Source organism: Oncorhynchus clarkii, chromosome 5 (assembly GCF_045791955.1).
Source record: "Oncorhynchus clarkii lewisi isolate Uvic-CL-2024 chromosome 5, UVic_Ocla_1.0, whole genome shotgun sequence".
Lineage (NCBI taxonomy): Eukaryota > Metazoa > Chordata > Actinopteri > Salmoniformes > Salmonidae > Oncorhynchus > Oncorhynchus clarkii.
In genome coordinates, this window is record NC_092151.1 from 59,536,604 (window position 1) to 59,549,562 (window position 12,959).

Sequence of the window (12,959 nt, forward strand, 5' to 3'; positions counted from 1 at the left end):
CAGACAGAGCACGTCCTTGTAGCTTGGTATCTTTCCTTTTCCTGAATCCCAGATGGTTTCATTTAAGCATTGTTTTCTGTGTGTGTCCTTGTGTGATTGTGTGCGCGCAAGTGTGCATGTAAGCAAGTGTGTGTGTGTCTGTGTGTGTGTGTGTGTGTGCGCGCGCGTGCAGTTCTGTGTGTGTGTGTGTGTGATTGCTCTCAAACATCTTCCTGGCCCTGCTCCACAAACATTCTTGTGAGTATGTTTTACCATATAAGGCGTGCAGGCAGCTGGAGAATGCTGGGTGACTAAGGAAGGGGCATGGCTAGGGAAAGAGAGAAAGAGGGAGAGCGAACTCTCCTCTGACCCTGAACTGACAGAGAAAGAAAGAGGGGAAGGAGGAAGGAGAGGGTTGGCTTCCTGTTCCTTTTCTACCTTTTACCCCCTTGAAACTTATTCCACTTCCTTTCCCTCAAAAAGGGTCATTACATTTAGTCTAAAACGTTTAATTGTAACAGGAATGTGCTCATGTACTGTATATGGTGAACCTGTAAGCTGTTATGTCAGCTTATTGGAAATGTGTTGCATACTTTTCTTTGTGGTACTTTTCAAGTCTCCACAGAGTATTCATTAGCGACAATCCATAATGACATGGGCCTGGGCCATAGATAAGTGACTGTGTAGCTGAACTAACAACAACAAAATGCCTCTCCCATCCAACCCTGAGAGACTTCAGTTGTTGAATGCCAGTATCTACCATCCTCATGCATCTCACAGAAGAATGCCTGGTTCCCTCCACATGGCTGAATGAATTACCTTCGGCAGCATGAAGGGACATACTGTATAGATGGATAAGCATGTTTTAAAACACACAGAGTTCTGTCTGAGGGAGATTTCCCTAATCTTAATCGAAGACATTTCACTGTACTTGTGCACGTGACATTAAAAACGTAAAAACGTGAAAGTCTGATGTTAGATCGCCATTACAAACTAGTACCTCAACACTATTGCGCTTTTTTTAATGTGGTAAATCCCCTGGTAATCATGTTTCTATGCTGCTGATATTTTGACTACAGCCGTTAAACTGTTCTGGAAGCTAGCTCTGTTGCTAACTGCCTGCCTGTCTGTATCTGGACCTGTTTTACAGCCGCATACCGACGGCATACCTAACTGACCTGCACTCATGAATAGAATGTTTGTTTAGGGAGGAATTCTCCAGATAGACATTACTTCACCCAGGAAATAACAATCCGTTTTTCCGGCCTGGTTTGTATTTTCTTTCAAACTGTCTGACAGTTGATCTGATATCCATAAAATCCCATAAAGAAGTCAGGGAAGAATATATTATCCACAATGATTCATTTTGTGGTCAATTTATGCAACAGCATTCACTTTCTGGAAAATCGGTCATCGTCGCGTTGGATTCAATTGGCTTTTAGCTGGCTGGCTGTTGTTCCATCAACCTTCATTTAACAGACATTTCCTGCCCTCCTCCACTGTCTCTTTACAGGCTTCTGTCGTAACTAGGGAAAGACAGAGAGAGAGAGAGAGAGGGAGGATGGGTGGGGTGTCAGTCAGGCCTGAAAGAGAGGGAGAGATCAAGAGAAAGCAAAAGAGAGGCATAGAATGGAGAGTGCTGACTAACCACCAGTCCCTGAGCAGAGCAGGAAGCCATGTCTCTCTCCCACAGTCAGCCATGAGCAGAGCAGGAAGCCATGTCTCTCTCCCACAGTCAGCCCTGAGCAGAGCAGGAAGCCATGTCTCTCTCCCACAGTCAGCCCTGAGCAGAGCAGGAAGCCATGTCTCTCTCCCACAGTCAGCCCTGAGCAGAGCAGGAAGCAATGTCTCTCCCACAGTCAGCTCAGAGCAGAGCAGGAAGCCATGTCTCTCTCCCACAGTCAGCTCAGAGCAGAGCAGGAAGCCATATCTCTCTCCCACAGTCAGCTCAGAGCAGAACAGGAAGCCATGTCTCTCTTCCACAGTTAGCCCAGAGCAGAGCAGGAAGTCATGTCTCTCTCCCACAGTCAGCCCTGAGCAGAGCAGGAAGCCATGTCTCTCTCCCACAGTCAGCCCTGAGCAGAGCAGGAAGCCATGTCTCTCTCCCACAGTCAGCTCAGAGCAGAGCAGGAAGCCATGTCTCTCTCCCACAGTCAGCTCAGAGCAGAGCAGGAAGCCATATCTCTCTCCCACAGTCAGCTCAGAGCAGAACAGGAAGCCATGTCTCTCTTCTACAGTTAGCCCAGAGCAGAGCAGGAAGTCATGTCTCTCTCCCACAGTCAGCCCTGAGCAGAGCAGGAAGCCATGTCTTTCTCCCACAGTCAGCCCTGAGCAGAGCAGGAAGCCATGTCTCTCTCCCACAGTCAGCTCAGAGCAGAACAGGAAGCCATGTCTCTCTCCCACAGTCAGCCCAGAGCAGAGCAGGAAGCCATGTCTCTCTCCCACAGTCAGCCCTGAGCAGAGCAGGAAGCTATGTCTTTCTCCCACAGTCAGCCCTGAACAGAGCAGGAAGCCATGTCTCTCTCCCACAGTCAGCCCTGAGCAGAGCAGGAAGCCATGTCTCTCTCCCACAGTCAGCCCTGAGAAGAGCAGGAAGCCATGTCTCTCTCCCACAGTCAGCTCAGAGCAGAGCAGGAAGCCATGTCTCTCTCCCACAGTCAGCTCAGAGCAGGAAGCCATGTCTCTCTCCAACAGTCAGCCCAGAGCAGAGCAGGAAGCCATGTCTCTCTCCCACAGTCAGCCCTGAGCAGAGCAGGAAGCCGTGTCTCTCTCCCACAGTCAGCCCTGAGCAGAGCAGGAAGCTATGTCTTTATACCACAGTCAGCCCTGAGCAGAGGAGGAAGCCATGTCTCTCTCCCACAGTCAGCCCAGAGCAGAGCAGGAAGCCATGTCTCTCTCCCACAGTCAGCCCAGAGCAGAGCAGGAAGCCACGTCTCTCTCCCACAGTCAGCCCAGAGCAGAGCAGGAAGCCACGTCTCTCTCCCACAGTCAGCCCAGAGCAGAGTAGGAAGCCATGTCTCTCTCCCACAGTCAGCCCAGAGTAGAGTTGGAATATCTAGCCCATGAGAAAATGGAATGGAATGGCACTCACTCTGCACAAATAGCTCCTAATTACCCTTTTCCCCTGTGCTCTGTTAGCTCCCTCTCCAACTGGAAACCTCCCTCTCTGTGGCCCTTTTATTCCAGTCCCTAGCCCTAACGTGTGTTTTACTGGCCTCTGAGACAGCATCTCTAGCAGGCAGGCCTCATGTTCAGTCCTCACACCCATGGTAACTACCTGACTGAAAGACTGACTGGCTGGAGATAGGACCAAGTGATAGAGGGCAGTGGAGGGCAGCTCCCTTTGTCAACACGCCTTGTAATTAGGAGGAGAGTAACTGCAGGTTATGTAAAAATGGGTCTGGTCATGGTCAGCCAGAGGCAGGCCTGCGGGTGCTGTACTGAACTGTGGGATAAGTAGTAGTAGGGCCTGAGTGAGTCGGAGTTTGCTGGAGAACTTCCATTGCACTGGTCTGGAGTCAGTTCGCTGGGAGGTGGATATGCTTATGGACTAAATAAATGTTAGCTTTTCTGTTTGCTTTCTACAACATGGATTGTTTATCGAGTGAAGAGCATCCAATTTAGTACAACCAGCGTTACGATGCGAGTGTGACCCTGATATCTGTCTAACCTTTGACCCCTCTTCCCCCTCTCTTCTCCCAGGCGGAGGGTGACGTGGCGGGTCTGAACCGCAGGATCCAGCTAGTGGAGGAGGAGTTGGACCGGGCCCAGGAGAGGCTGTCTACCGCGCTGCAGAAACTGGAGGAGGCAGAGAAGGCCGCAGATGAGAGCGAGAGGTCAGTACCAGCCAGCCACATAACCTGATGGATTTCTAATCTTTCATTTGACAGCATATTTATATGCCATATTTTCCTGCTAATTTGAGGCCTGTTGGATAGTACCAGGCACACCAGGCTTCCTTTGAAGGTTCTTTATCGTTATAAGGTTTGTTGCTATGTGCTTTGCTAGCAAATGACAAGCCCCTCCAATAGCATAGTGAAAGCGCGCTATTTCCCAGACAGCCTTCTTGATTGTGTAAAACGATTCAATGTGCCTCCGTGTTGGAAGGGCTATCTAAATGACAGTAGAAATTGAGTGTGTCTTGGGTGTTGCTGACATCGCTGTGTGTCCTGTCCAATCAGAGGAATGAAGGTGATAGAGAACAGAGCCTCTAAGGACGAGGAGAAGATGGAGATCCAGGAGATGCAGCTGAAGGAGGCCAAGCACATCGCTGAGGAGGCCGACCGCAAATACGAGGAGGTGAGATGTCATATAGTCCCATAGAGATTGTCCTGTCTGCAGTTCTACACCAACCGTCTGTTCACCCATCCATAGTGTTTTCATACTCTTCTCCCATTCACTCCTCTTCATATTCCTTTTACTCTTACTGTTCACTCATACAGTTGGCTCTGTCTACCTTAGGTGGCCCGTAAGCTGGTGATCTTGGAGGGAGAGCTGGAGAGAGCTGAGGAGAGGGCAGAGGTCTCAGAACTGTAAGTGCAGCACAGTCCGCCTATTACGCTGGAATGACAAAGGGGAATTGGGGGTTAGGACCTCTGTGATGGGGTCTCTTCTCCTCCTATTTAGAAATAGATGAGTCAAAGACTAAGGTTTGTAAGGAGTTTCATAACACTTTTTTTAATTAACATTTAAAAAACAGTGTCTAGTTAAAAACAGGGATTTTCTGCCATAAGCTAAAATGGACATCAGTAACTTGAAGGTTTTTCCAGGCTTGTGTAGCTATTACGATGTCAAAGCAAAGTACTTTTCTTCCTTTCTCCCCCTGTAGTAAATGCAGTGACCTGGAGGAGGAGTTGAAAAATGTGACCAACAACCTCAAGTCCCTAGAAGCCTCGTCTGAGAAGGTCAGTGTGCACACTATTACATCATACAAGTAAATGCAGTCAACTGCTGATAAGTGAACGTTGGATAAGTGCGAAGTGCGGTGTAGCTCACCATTCACAATTCAAAGTACATGATTTGAACTTATCCTGGATATCTGCATGTTCAGGGTTAGTTCACCCACTTAAGGGCTGTCCTTAAGTGGGTGTATCTATCAGGAGTTGACTCGACAAGGCTGATGTGAAAGCAGAGTAGTTTAGAGTATAATCACTGCCTGCCGCACTTTCACCTTCACAGACGTCAGAGCAAAGACCCTGTTATCAACCGGACAAACTGGACGTTGATTTCTTTATGATAATGTTGATGACGCATGACGGCGAAATAGTCCTAAACCAGCACAGATTTGTCTCTGCGTTCCGACCCAGCCGCTCTAGTGCCAGTCACGCCGCATGATTCCACCTTAGCCACTTAAGCAGTTGCCCTGTGCTGATTAAATCAATGTCCTTCACTTTGGCATCGCAGCACAATGTGTTCCTTATACCAACACATGGCCAGTTTGATCACACCTGAAGAGTTGTGTTACAACTAAGCATGGTTGACACACAGTCCTGCAAGACCATCATTCTCTGTGCACTTTCATGCTAATATGTCTGCATCTGTCTTGGGAGTTCAGGCATGTTCAAGAGTTCAGAGCTTGTCTGTAACAGACTTGTATTTTGACAGTACTCAGAAAAAGAGGACAAGTATGAGGAGGAGATCAAGGTTCTTAGTGACAAGCTGAAGGAGGTAAGGAACTGCTGGCATCTGATTCTTAATTCATACAGTAGTAAACCAATTTGCTCCATGTCAAAGATGGCGTCTTGTTCTGACGCCCTCCCACTCCCTCTGTGTCCCCCAGGCTGAGACTCGTGCAGAGTTTGCAGAGAGGACTGTGGCCAAACTCGAAAAGTCCATCGACGACCTGGAAGGTATGAGTGCTTTGTTTAAGAAACTGTTGCAAACTGCTCTATGGCAATATAGAAGAGAAAGTCAACTTATCTTATTGTAGAGCAACTTACTGTAAGTTAGACATATTTCATGGCAGGATATTAAACTATATTTGGAAAGAACTGTTTTATCATTGTCTTTAGTAGCAACCCAGACCTGTAAACCTGGGTATCTCTAACAAGAATAACATACAGGGATTATAATTATTCTTTGGATAACCTTTTTTACTATTATGGATAGATTTGTACCTTTAATTTGTTCACTCTTTATGCAATACACACTGCAGAGAACCCCGGAAGAAGAATTATCACTGAATTACCACAGTGAATTATTGTAATGTTTGTTTATGTGTCAATTGATCACATAAGGGATGGGTTGCCAATTGGCGATTTGACACAAAAGTAAAATGTCATTAATTTCATCCATACAGTAGTATATCAGGCAAGTGAGGCCACAGTTTACCATATACATTTCTCCCAGGGCGACGTTCCAATTTATTACATTACTAAAGATGTCAAAGCTTGTTCAGGAATCCTCGGTGGATGTAGTTTCCTAGGTCAAGAGGTGTGGTTATTTAATCCTCTCCGTGAGCAAAGAAACATCTTAATATACACAGTTCCATTTTGTGATAACGGTTCACGTTGACACCGTCCCAGCAAGGGTTTTGTGTTTCAACTAGCTGGAAATATTTCTCTGGAAGAAATGGTACCTTGCCAGACGTATGGAAACTTCTCCGACAAGCTAATAAAACACACTGCTGTGGTCTCAAGTGTAAAGAAATATGTAGGCCACTTCTCTACTAACCGGCAAAACGCCGGCTTCCAAAGAGAACCACTTTTTGTGTCTGCTGTCTGCACAAAGGACAAAGTATGCTCAAATTCCTTTTAGATCAGCATATTTGGTCCTAAAGCCACATGGAATGGGTTTACCGGTATGAAGTACTTTGATGAAAACCTTTAAATGGGCTTAATTGCATAAGGTAGTCAGTCACCTCCTGCCCATAAAAAAAGATTTGCAACCACATTTTTATTTTTAAATGCTCACAGGTAGACAAACATCTCTTATCTTTCTGGCATCTTCTGTTCTTAAATGTTTATACTGTATGAATTTTCTCTTCTGCAACCAGTGACCTGTCCTCTATTTCTCTTCCCTCTCTTTTTGCTGCTATTTCTTTTCTCATTCCCTGTCCTCCACCTCTCTCTCTCTGCTACTGCTGCTTCCCTTGGGCCTTACCTGCACTACTTCCTGCTGCGCTTTGACCTCCAGATGAACTGTACGCTCAGAAGCTGAAGTACAAGGCAATCAGCGAGGAGCTGGACCATGCCCTCAATGACATGACCTCCTTGTAGATGTCTCTTCCTGTCTGTCTCATGCTGCCTCTAGGGTGTCTGTCCTCTCACCCTTTCCCACTGTAGGCCTACTGTGTCCCAGGGTTCGCTTCCAGAAACACAGGCCGTTCTCCAGTTCTCTGTGCCTTCTGTCCATCTCACTGTGCAAATGAAACTCATTAAAAGCCTAATCTTTCCTACGTCTAAACCAGCCTTTCTTCTTGAATTCAATGTTTCAATGTTTCAAAACAACTGTTTTAAGAAGGTGAGAATTTATGGAGTGACGTGTGCATTCACGTTGAGTGTCCCTCACCTCTTTTGCATAAATGTCACACAACTGTGTATCTCTTGACTAACACACTCCTGGTTGTGGTTGCAGTTTAAGTATTTGAGGTGTGTTCACAGCAACGTGTTTTAAAACGTGTGCATTTTGCTTACAGCTCATAAGATCGGAAATGTCCGGTGGCTTTGTCTTTTAAGTTCAGTTCAACAAATTGCTTTCAATAGACTGTCACTGTACATAGTTGCTGAATAGAGGCAGACTTCGCCATCATCCATTTTATGCACGCAAATCTGCCTTTTGTTTTGGGGTAGGGTTCTTTAGTGTGGTTGGGGTTTGCATATGGAACAACTTAACATGACCACAGCACTTATGTTAAACAGCTGTTGGACATACGGTATAAGAACCGCTTTGGCGTCAGTGTAAACTATTGTTTACCAAACCTAAGGAGAATGAATGAATATGAATCAACTTTATGATGCTCCTGTCCTGTGTGGTTTCATTCAATTATTCTTCAATATGTCGTTCTTTTTTATTTTCCAGAAAAATTAGCAGGTGCTAAAGAAGAGAACTTGGGGATGCATCAAGTCCTGGACCAAACACTGCAAGAGCTCAACAGCTTATAAACATGATGAAGAAGATGGAAAGGATAAAAGTCTTGCAACATTCCATAAATATTCAATTTCGTTCCACATTTCCAGCTGTAAAGTCTTATTCCCAGGGAAAGGGGATTAACTTAAATACTTGTACCCTTAATTTTCTCTTCTCTTTTTAAGTCACAACTTTCTCTCTCTCTCTTTAAGAGAAATGCATTCCAAATCACCAGCTTCCTCGAATCCCATTTCTTATGTTTACAGCATTTTGTTTCATGGAACTTTGAGATTATAGACCAGCAATAAAATAAAATGGATTATGACCATATTTACAAACAGTCTTATATTCAGGCCAATTAGTAAAGAATAGAAAAAACAACAATTCATATCTGAAGTGTGCACTCCAAGAGCATGTTTTTGAAATGGGTCTTGTGACATGGTTTTCATTTTACGTATGATTCATGAGCTCCACCTCGAGGTCTTATGTGAACAGTTTACAGGAATCAGCTTTACTGTCCATGCACCCATCGACATGGTCATATTTTATGCATTCACAATGTGTGTGACCATATTCACAGGTTGGACTGTGCCTTTTCAGAATGAGCCAATATTCTACCTTTGGTGTGCTTGCGTGTGTTAACATGGTCGTTGAGACGAAAGGATGGTGAACAGGTCTGTGGTGCTACTTGTGGTGGTAAAATACTATGACCGACAGTCAGGTGGAGGGTTTGCCAAAGCCAAACTCAAAATGTTTTTTGATGTGAAAAGAGCCTCATGCAAATCCTTTAAAGAACTGCATCCCATCCTCTGACTTAACCTATAATCTGTATGGTTTTAAAATGCCACCATATGCTGACATGCAGCTTTATAGCACCTCCTTTCCACTATCCCAGCTCTACATTTGACTGCCTGAGCCTTGGATGTAAAATCACATTCCTGGTATTAAATGTGGTGGTAGCATATGCAGTAAACGTTATGCCAAATAAGCACCACTGGAGCCTCAATCAAGGTAATAAAACATGGATACTTATTGTATATAGTAGAATAATGTTAGTTATTGAGAAGATGTATTGCTCCAGTTTTTCACCACTTTCCGGCAGGGGAACTCTCGAAACCAAAGAATACACATACCAGAGAAGATGAACCCTCAAATGTTTTTATTGTTGTCTGTGAAGGTGATCATGGCTTCTCATCCTTGGCCCGTGAAAAAAGCTTCTCATTTGACTTGAGTCTGTGTTGAAATGTTTCATTCACCTTTCCCTCTTTCAATCTAATACATTTTTACAAAACAAAGTAACCTGGTTTAAGCGATTATTTATTTGTTGATTTACTAAGAAAAATATACATTTCATACACATACAGAGGGAGACTATTTCAACTTATATTATATCATATTAGTCCTATTCAATATGAAAAGAAGACATAATATTGTAGCTGAACATTGATCTGCTTGTATTTTGCATGAAAGACATCACAATAAGATCAAAACACTGTAAGATCAAAACACTGTCAATCAGCTCAGCTAAATATATCCATTCCAATCAACATAATGTAAGCTAAAATTAAGACTGAACAGTCAGAATCATTCATGGTCCACCTTCCACGACTATCAGAGTTGAAAGCTCACAACTGTAACCTCCCTCAGTGTTGCTTTCTTCTGAACGAGCAGCCTGGACAGAGGCGAGAAAGAGGAGTTTAAGTTCATAATCAGTAGAGCTCTAAACTGATATAGTGTGCGTCTATGCTACTGTATAAGTTCAGGCTCTTGAGCAATGTGATTGTACAACGTCTTACCCTCAGTGAGGCGACATTTGCCCCCTCTGGGCTGGCACAGGACGAAGGAGCAGCCGCCACAGGGCACCACTCTCTGGGCATGACTGAACACTGTGGTGATCCTGTAGCAGCCTGGAATAAACGGGGAAACAAAGATGTTTTTCTGTTCCCTTATATATGTTTTATTTATCTGTTATTTTACCAGGTAAGTTGACTTAGAACACATTCTCATTTACAGCAACAACCTGGAGAATAGTTACAGGGGAGAGGAGGGGGATGAATGAGCCAATTGTAAACTGGGGATTATTAGGTGACCGTGAATGGTTTGAGGGCCAGATTGGAACTTTTAGCCAGGACACCGGTGTTAACACCCCTACTCTTACAATAAGTGCCATGGGATCTTTAATGACCTCAGAGAGTCAGGACACCTGTTTAACATCCCATCCGAAAGACAGCACCCTACACAGGGCAGTGTCCCCAATCACTTCCCTGGGATATTGGGATTTTTTTTATAGACCAGAGTAAAGAGTGCCTCCTACTGGCCCTCCAACACCACTTCCAGCAGCATCTGGTCTCCCATCCAGGGACTGACCAAGACCAACCCTGCTTAACTTCAGAAGCAAGCCAGCAGTGGTATGCAGGGTGGTATGCTGCTGAAAATGAAAACATTCATATGTTTTCATTAAAGTGATAGTTTGGGATTTTGGCAATGACACCCTTTATCCACCCCAGAGTCAGATGAGCTCACGGATACCATTTTTATGTACCTGCGTAGTTTGAAGGAAGCTGCTAACTAGTGTTAGTGCAATTGCTAACAAGCGTTAGCGCAATGACTGGCATGCTAGTTGTTCCTGTAGATTTTGTCATTGCGCAACGCAAAAAGATACATAAAAATGGTATCCACAAGTTCATCTGACTCTGGGGAAGTAGCTAAAGGGCCTCATTGCCAAAATCCCAATAAATCCCTTTAATAAGCCTTTGTAAATGCTTTATTTTCATGCTTCATTTATTTGTTGTAAATTATAATTATTTTAGATAATGTTATTAGAATAATAATGTGAACACCATTTTTATTTATTTTATTTTTATTTAACCAGGCAAGTCAGTTAAGAACGAATTCTTATTTACAATGACGGCCTAGGAACAGTGGGTCAACTGCCTTGTACAGGGGCAGAACGACAGATTTTTATCATATCAGCTCGGGGATTTTATCTAGAAATCTTTCGGTTACTGGCCCAACGCTCTAACCACTAGGCCGCCCGCCGCCCTGTACATACATACGTACATACATACATACATACACATAGTTTATCAATGGAGTATGGTAAATAGTGATGGTGGGGAAATAGTTACATTTCATTATATTATTTTGCAAGACATACAGTATCCATACTTTGACTCCAAGTAGAGGGCTGCATGTCCTGACAGAGATCATTGTGGTGCATTGTAATTTTCCATGCTGTGGGCAGGAGCGGCCAGTCAGACAATTTTGGGATGAAAATTGTTTTTTTTGGTTGCGCATATTATTTGGAAACGATTGTCTTTTTGCTTTGTATGCATTAGCCTGTGCCTACCTACTGTATTAAAAGCAACCTTTTGTCACATTATTCACACACAGAATTCACTGCTTCCAAGTTCAATGGCCTACCTCTCCTCTCCTAGTTGGGCATGCAAGATCAAGTGTGCCTACAGTGTGTGTGGTCTCAATTAAATAGAGTAGGCTGCCTACACATGGGCGGAAGAGAATCACTTGACAGTAATCTTTCCAAGGAAATTAACTTACATATAGTTTACTACAGTGTCTGTGAATAAATATTGGTAATGGAAAGAAGTGTCAGGCCCTCAACCAATGAGAGTCAAGGTACAATCAAACAATTAGATCCTCATTGAAAAGGTAAAGGCTCAAGGCGCACACAGGCTATGGTGAGCAAGCATTGTACTTTTTCATTTTCTGTGCCAAAAAACTTCAGTATTGTTCATCCAATAGCTCGTTCCCAGTCTTCTTGCATATCGTATCGGCACATATGTATTGTGATAATATCATATTGTGAGGTCCCGGGCAATTCCCAGCCCTTAATGGTAAATCGCAAACTTGGGAAGTTGTACATCCTTAAACTCACCTGGGCATTTTACATCCATGAAGTAGGAGTTGGGACTCTGAACCAACCTCTTCTTCTTGTGTCTTTGCCTCTCAGCCAGCAAAGTAGGGTGCATTAGGTCCTTAGCGAGCTGCAATACGGATGAATGTGTAAATATATGACTGTACAGTTTATACATTAAAATCCATAGAAAGATATAAACCCAGATTAGAAGGGAAATCGTTGGTTATAATAACATTTGATATAACTGTATGGTTTTTATGTAAATAAGTCAAGGGCGCCCTCTCATGTCTGATACAAAAACTTCAGCAGAGCAATTTTTGAGGCATGCCCAGACATGTATCCCATTCCCGGGACAAGCCCCACTATTTAATTTGTTTATGACATGTGGTGAAAAAGTAATCAATCGTCATACTTGAATAAAAGTCAAATGAAAATTCTATACATCAAATTCCTTATATTAAGCAAACAGCACGATATTTTACTTACGGACAGACAGTAACACTCCAACACTCAGACAAAATTTAAACAGTATGTGTTTAGTGAGTCCACCAGATAAGAGGCAGAAGGGATGCCAAAACGTTATATTGATAGGTGCGTGAATTGGACCATATTGCTGTCCTGTCTGAGCATTCGAAATGTAACGAGTACTTTTGGGTATATATTTTTACTAAAGTACTTTACACCAATGAAAGCAAGGCCTACAATAAAGAATTAGGCCGACAGTATTTGACTGGCTATTCCAATGGTGTAAACACGATAACGGTATATGTGGCTACTTCTCACATGAGCAAAGAAAAAACACTTACCGACATTGCTTCTCTTGGTTATTGTTATTTCACTGGCACTGTACTTTGATAACAAGATTATCGCACGGCTTTCAGACTGTACACTGATATTGTTGTCGTGAATGTGAAGCTGAGAAGTTGTTAAACTGTATAAAGGGTGAGATCATATAATGGGTGGGATCACATCTTAATGGGTGGGACATTGACTGCAAACGCACAATCAGCTGCCCTTTCTATTTTGATTGACAGTG

The 12,959-nt window shown here is 43.7% G+C and overlaps 2 protein-coding genes across 6 annotated transcripts in view; one reads left to right on the forward strand and one right to left on the reverse strand.

The window, feature by feature from the left end:
• Positions 1-9,341, forward strand: part of LOC139409117 (tropomyosin alpha-4 chain) — a 26,285-nt gene extending 16,944 nt beyond the window's left edge. For 2 of the 4 annotated variants that reach the window (XM_071153844.1, XM_071153847.1), the window contains 7 exons: positions 3,682-3,815; positions 4,161-4,278; positions 4,441-4,511; positions 4,808-4,883; positions 5,584-5,646; positions 5,759-5,828; positions 7,114-7,383. In XM_071153844.1, the coding sequence (XP_071009945.1) occupies positions 3,682-3,815; positions 4,161-4,278; positions 4,441-4,511; positions 4,808-4,883; positions 5,584-5,646; positions 5,759-5,828; positions 7,114-7,196 (615 nt within the window). In that variant the 3' untranslated portion in view covers positions 7,197-7,383. Of the gene's footprint in view, positions 1-3,681; positions 3,816-4,160; positions 4,279-4,440; positions 4,512-4,807; positions 4,884-5,583; positions 5,647-5,758; positions 5,829-7,113; positions 7,384-7,998 lie in introns of those variants that run through there. The other 2 variants (XM_071153845.1, XM_071153846.1) reach the window with 1 other exon arrangement.
• On the reverse strand, positions 9,191-12,901 carry LOC139409119 (small ribosomal subunit protein eS27-like). Of its 2 annotated transcripts, XM_071153849.1 has the most exons (4): positions 12,730-12,901; positions 11,942-12,050; positions 9,843-9,953; positions 9,191-9,718 (listed from the first exon to the last, which is right to left on the reverse strand). In XM_071153849.1, exons 1-4 carry the CDS (start codon positions 12,733-12,735, stop codon positions 9,690-9,692), a joined length of 255 nt encoding a protein of 84 aa, XP_071009950.1. In that variant the 5' UTR covers positions 12,736-12,901; the 3' UTR covers positions 9,191-9,689. The 2 variants fall into 2 exon arrangements, with proteins under 2 accessions (XP_071009950.1, XP_071009949.1); XM_071153848.1 differs by lacking the exon at positions 9,191-9,718 and having other exon boundaries at positions 9,793-9,953.
• Positions 12,902-12,959: the final 58 nt, after the last annotated feature.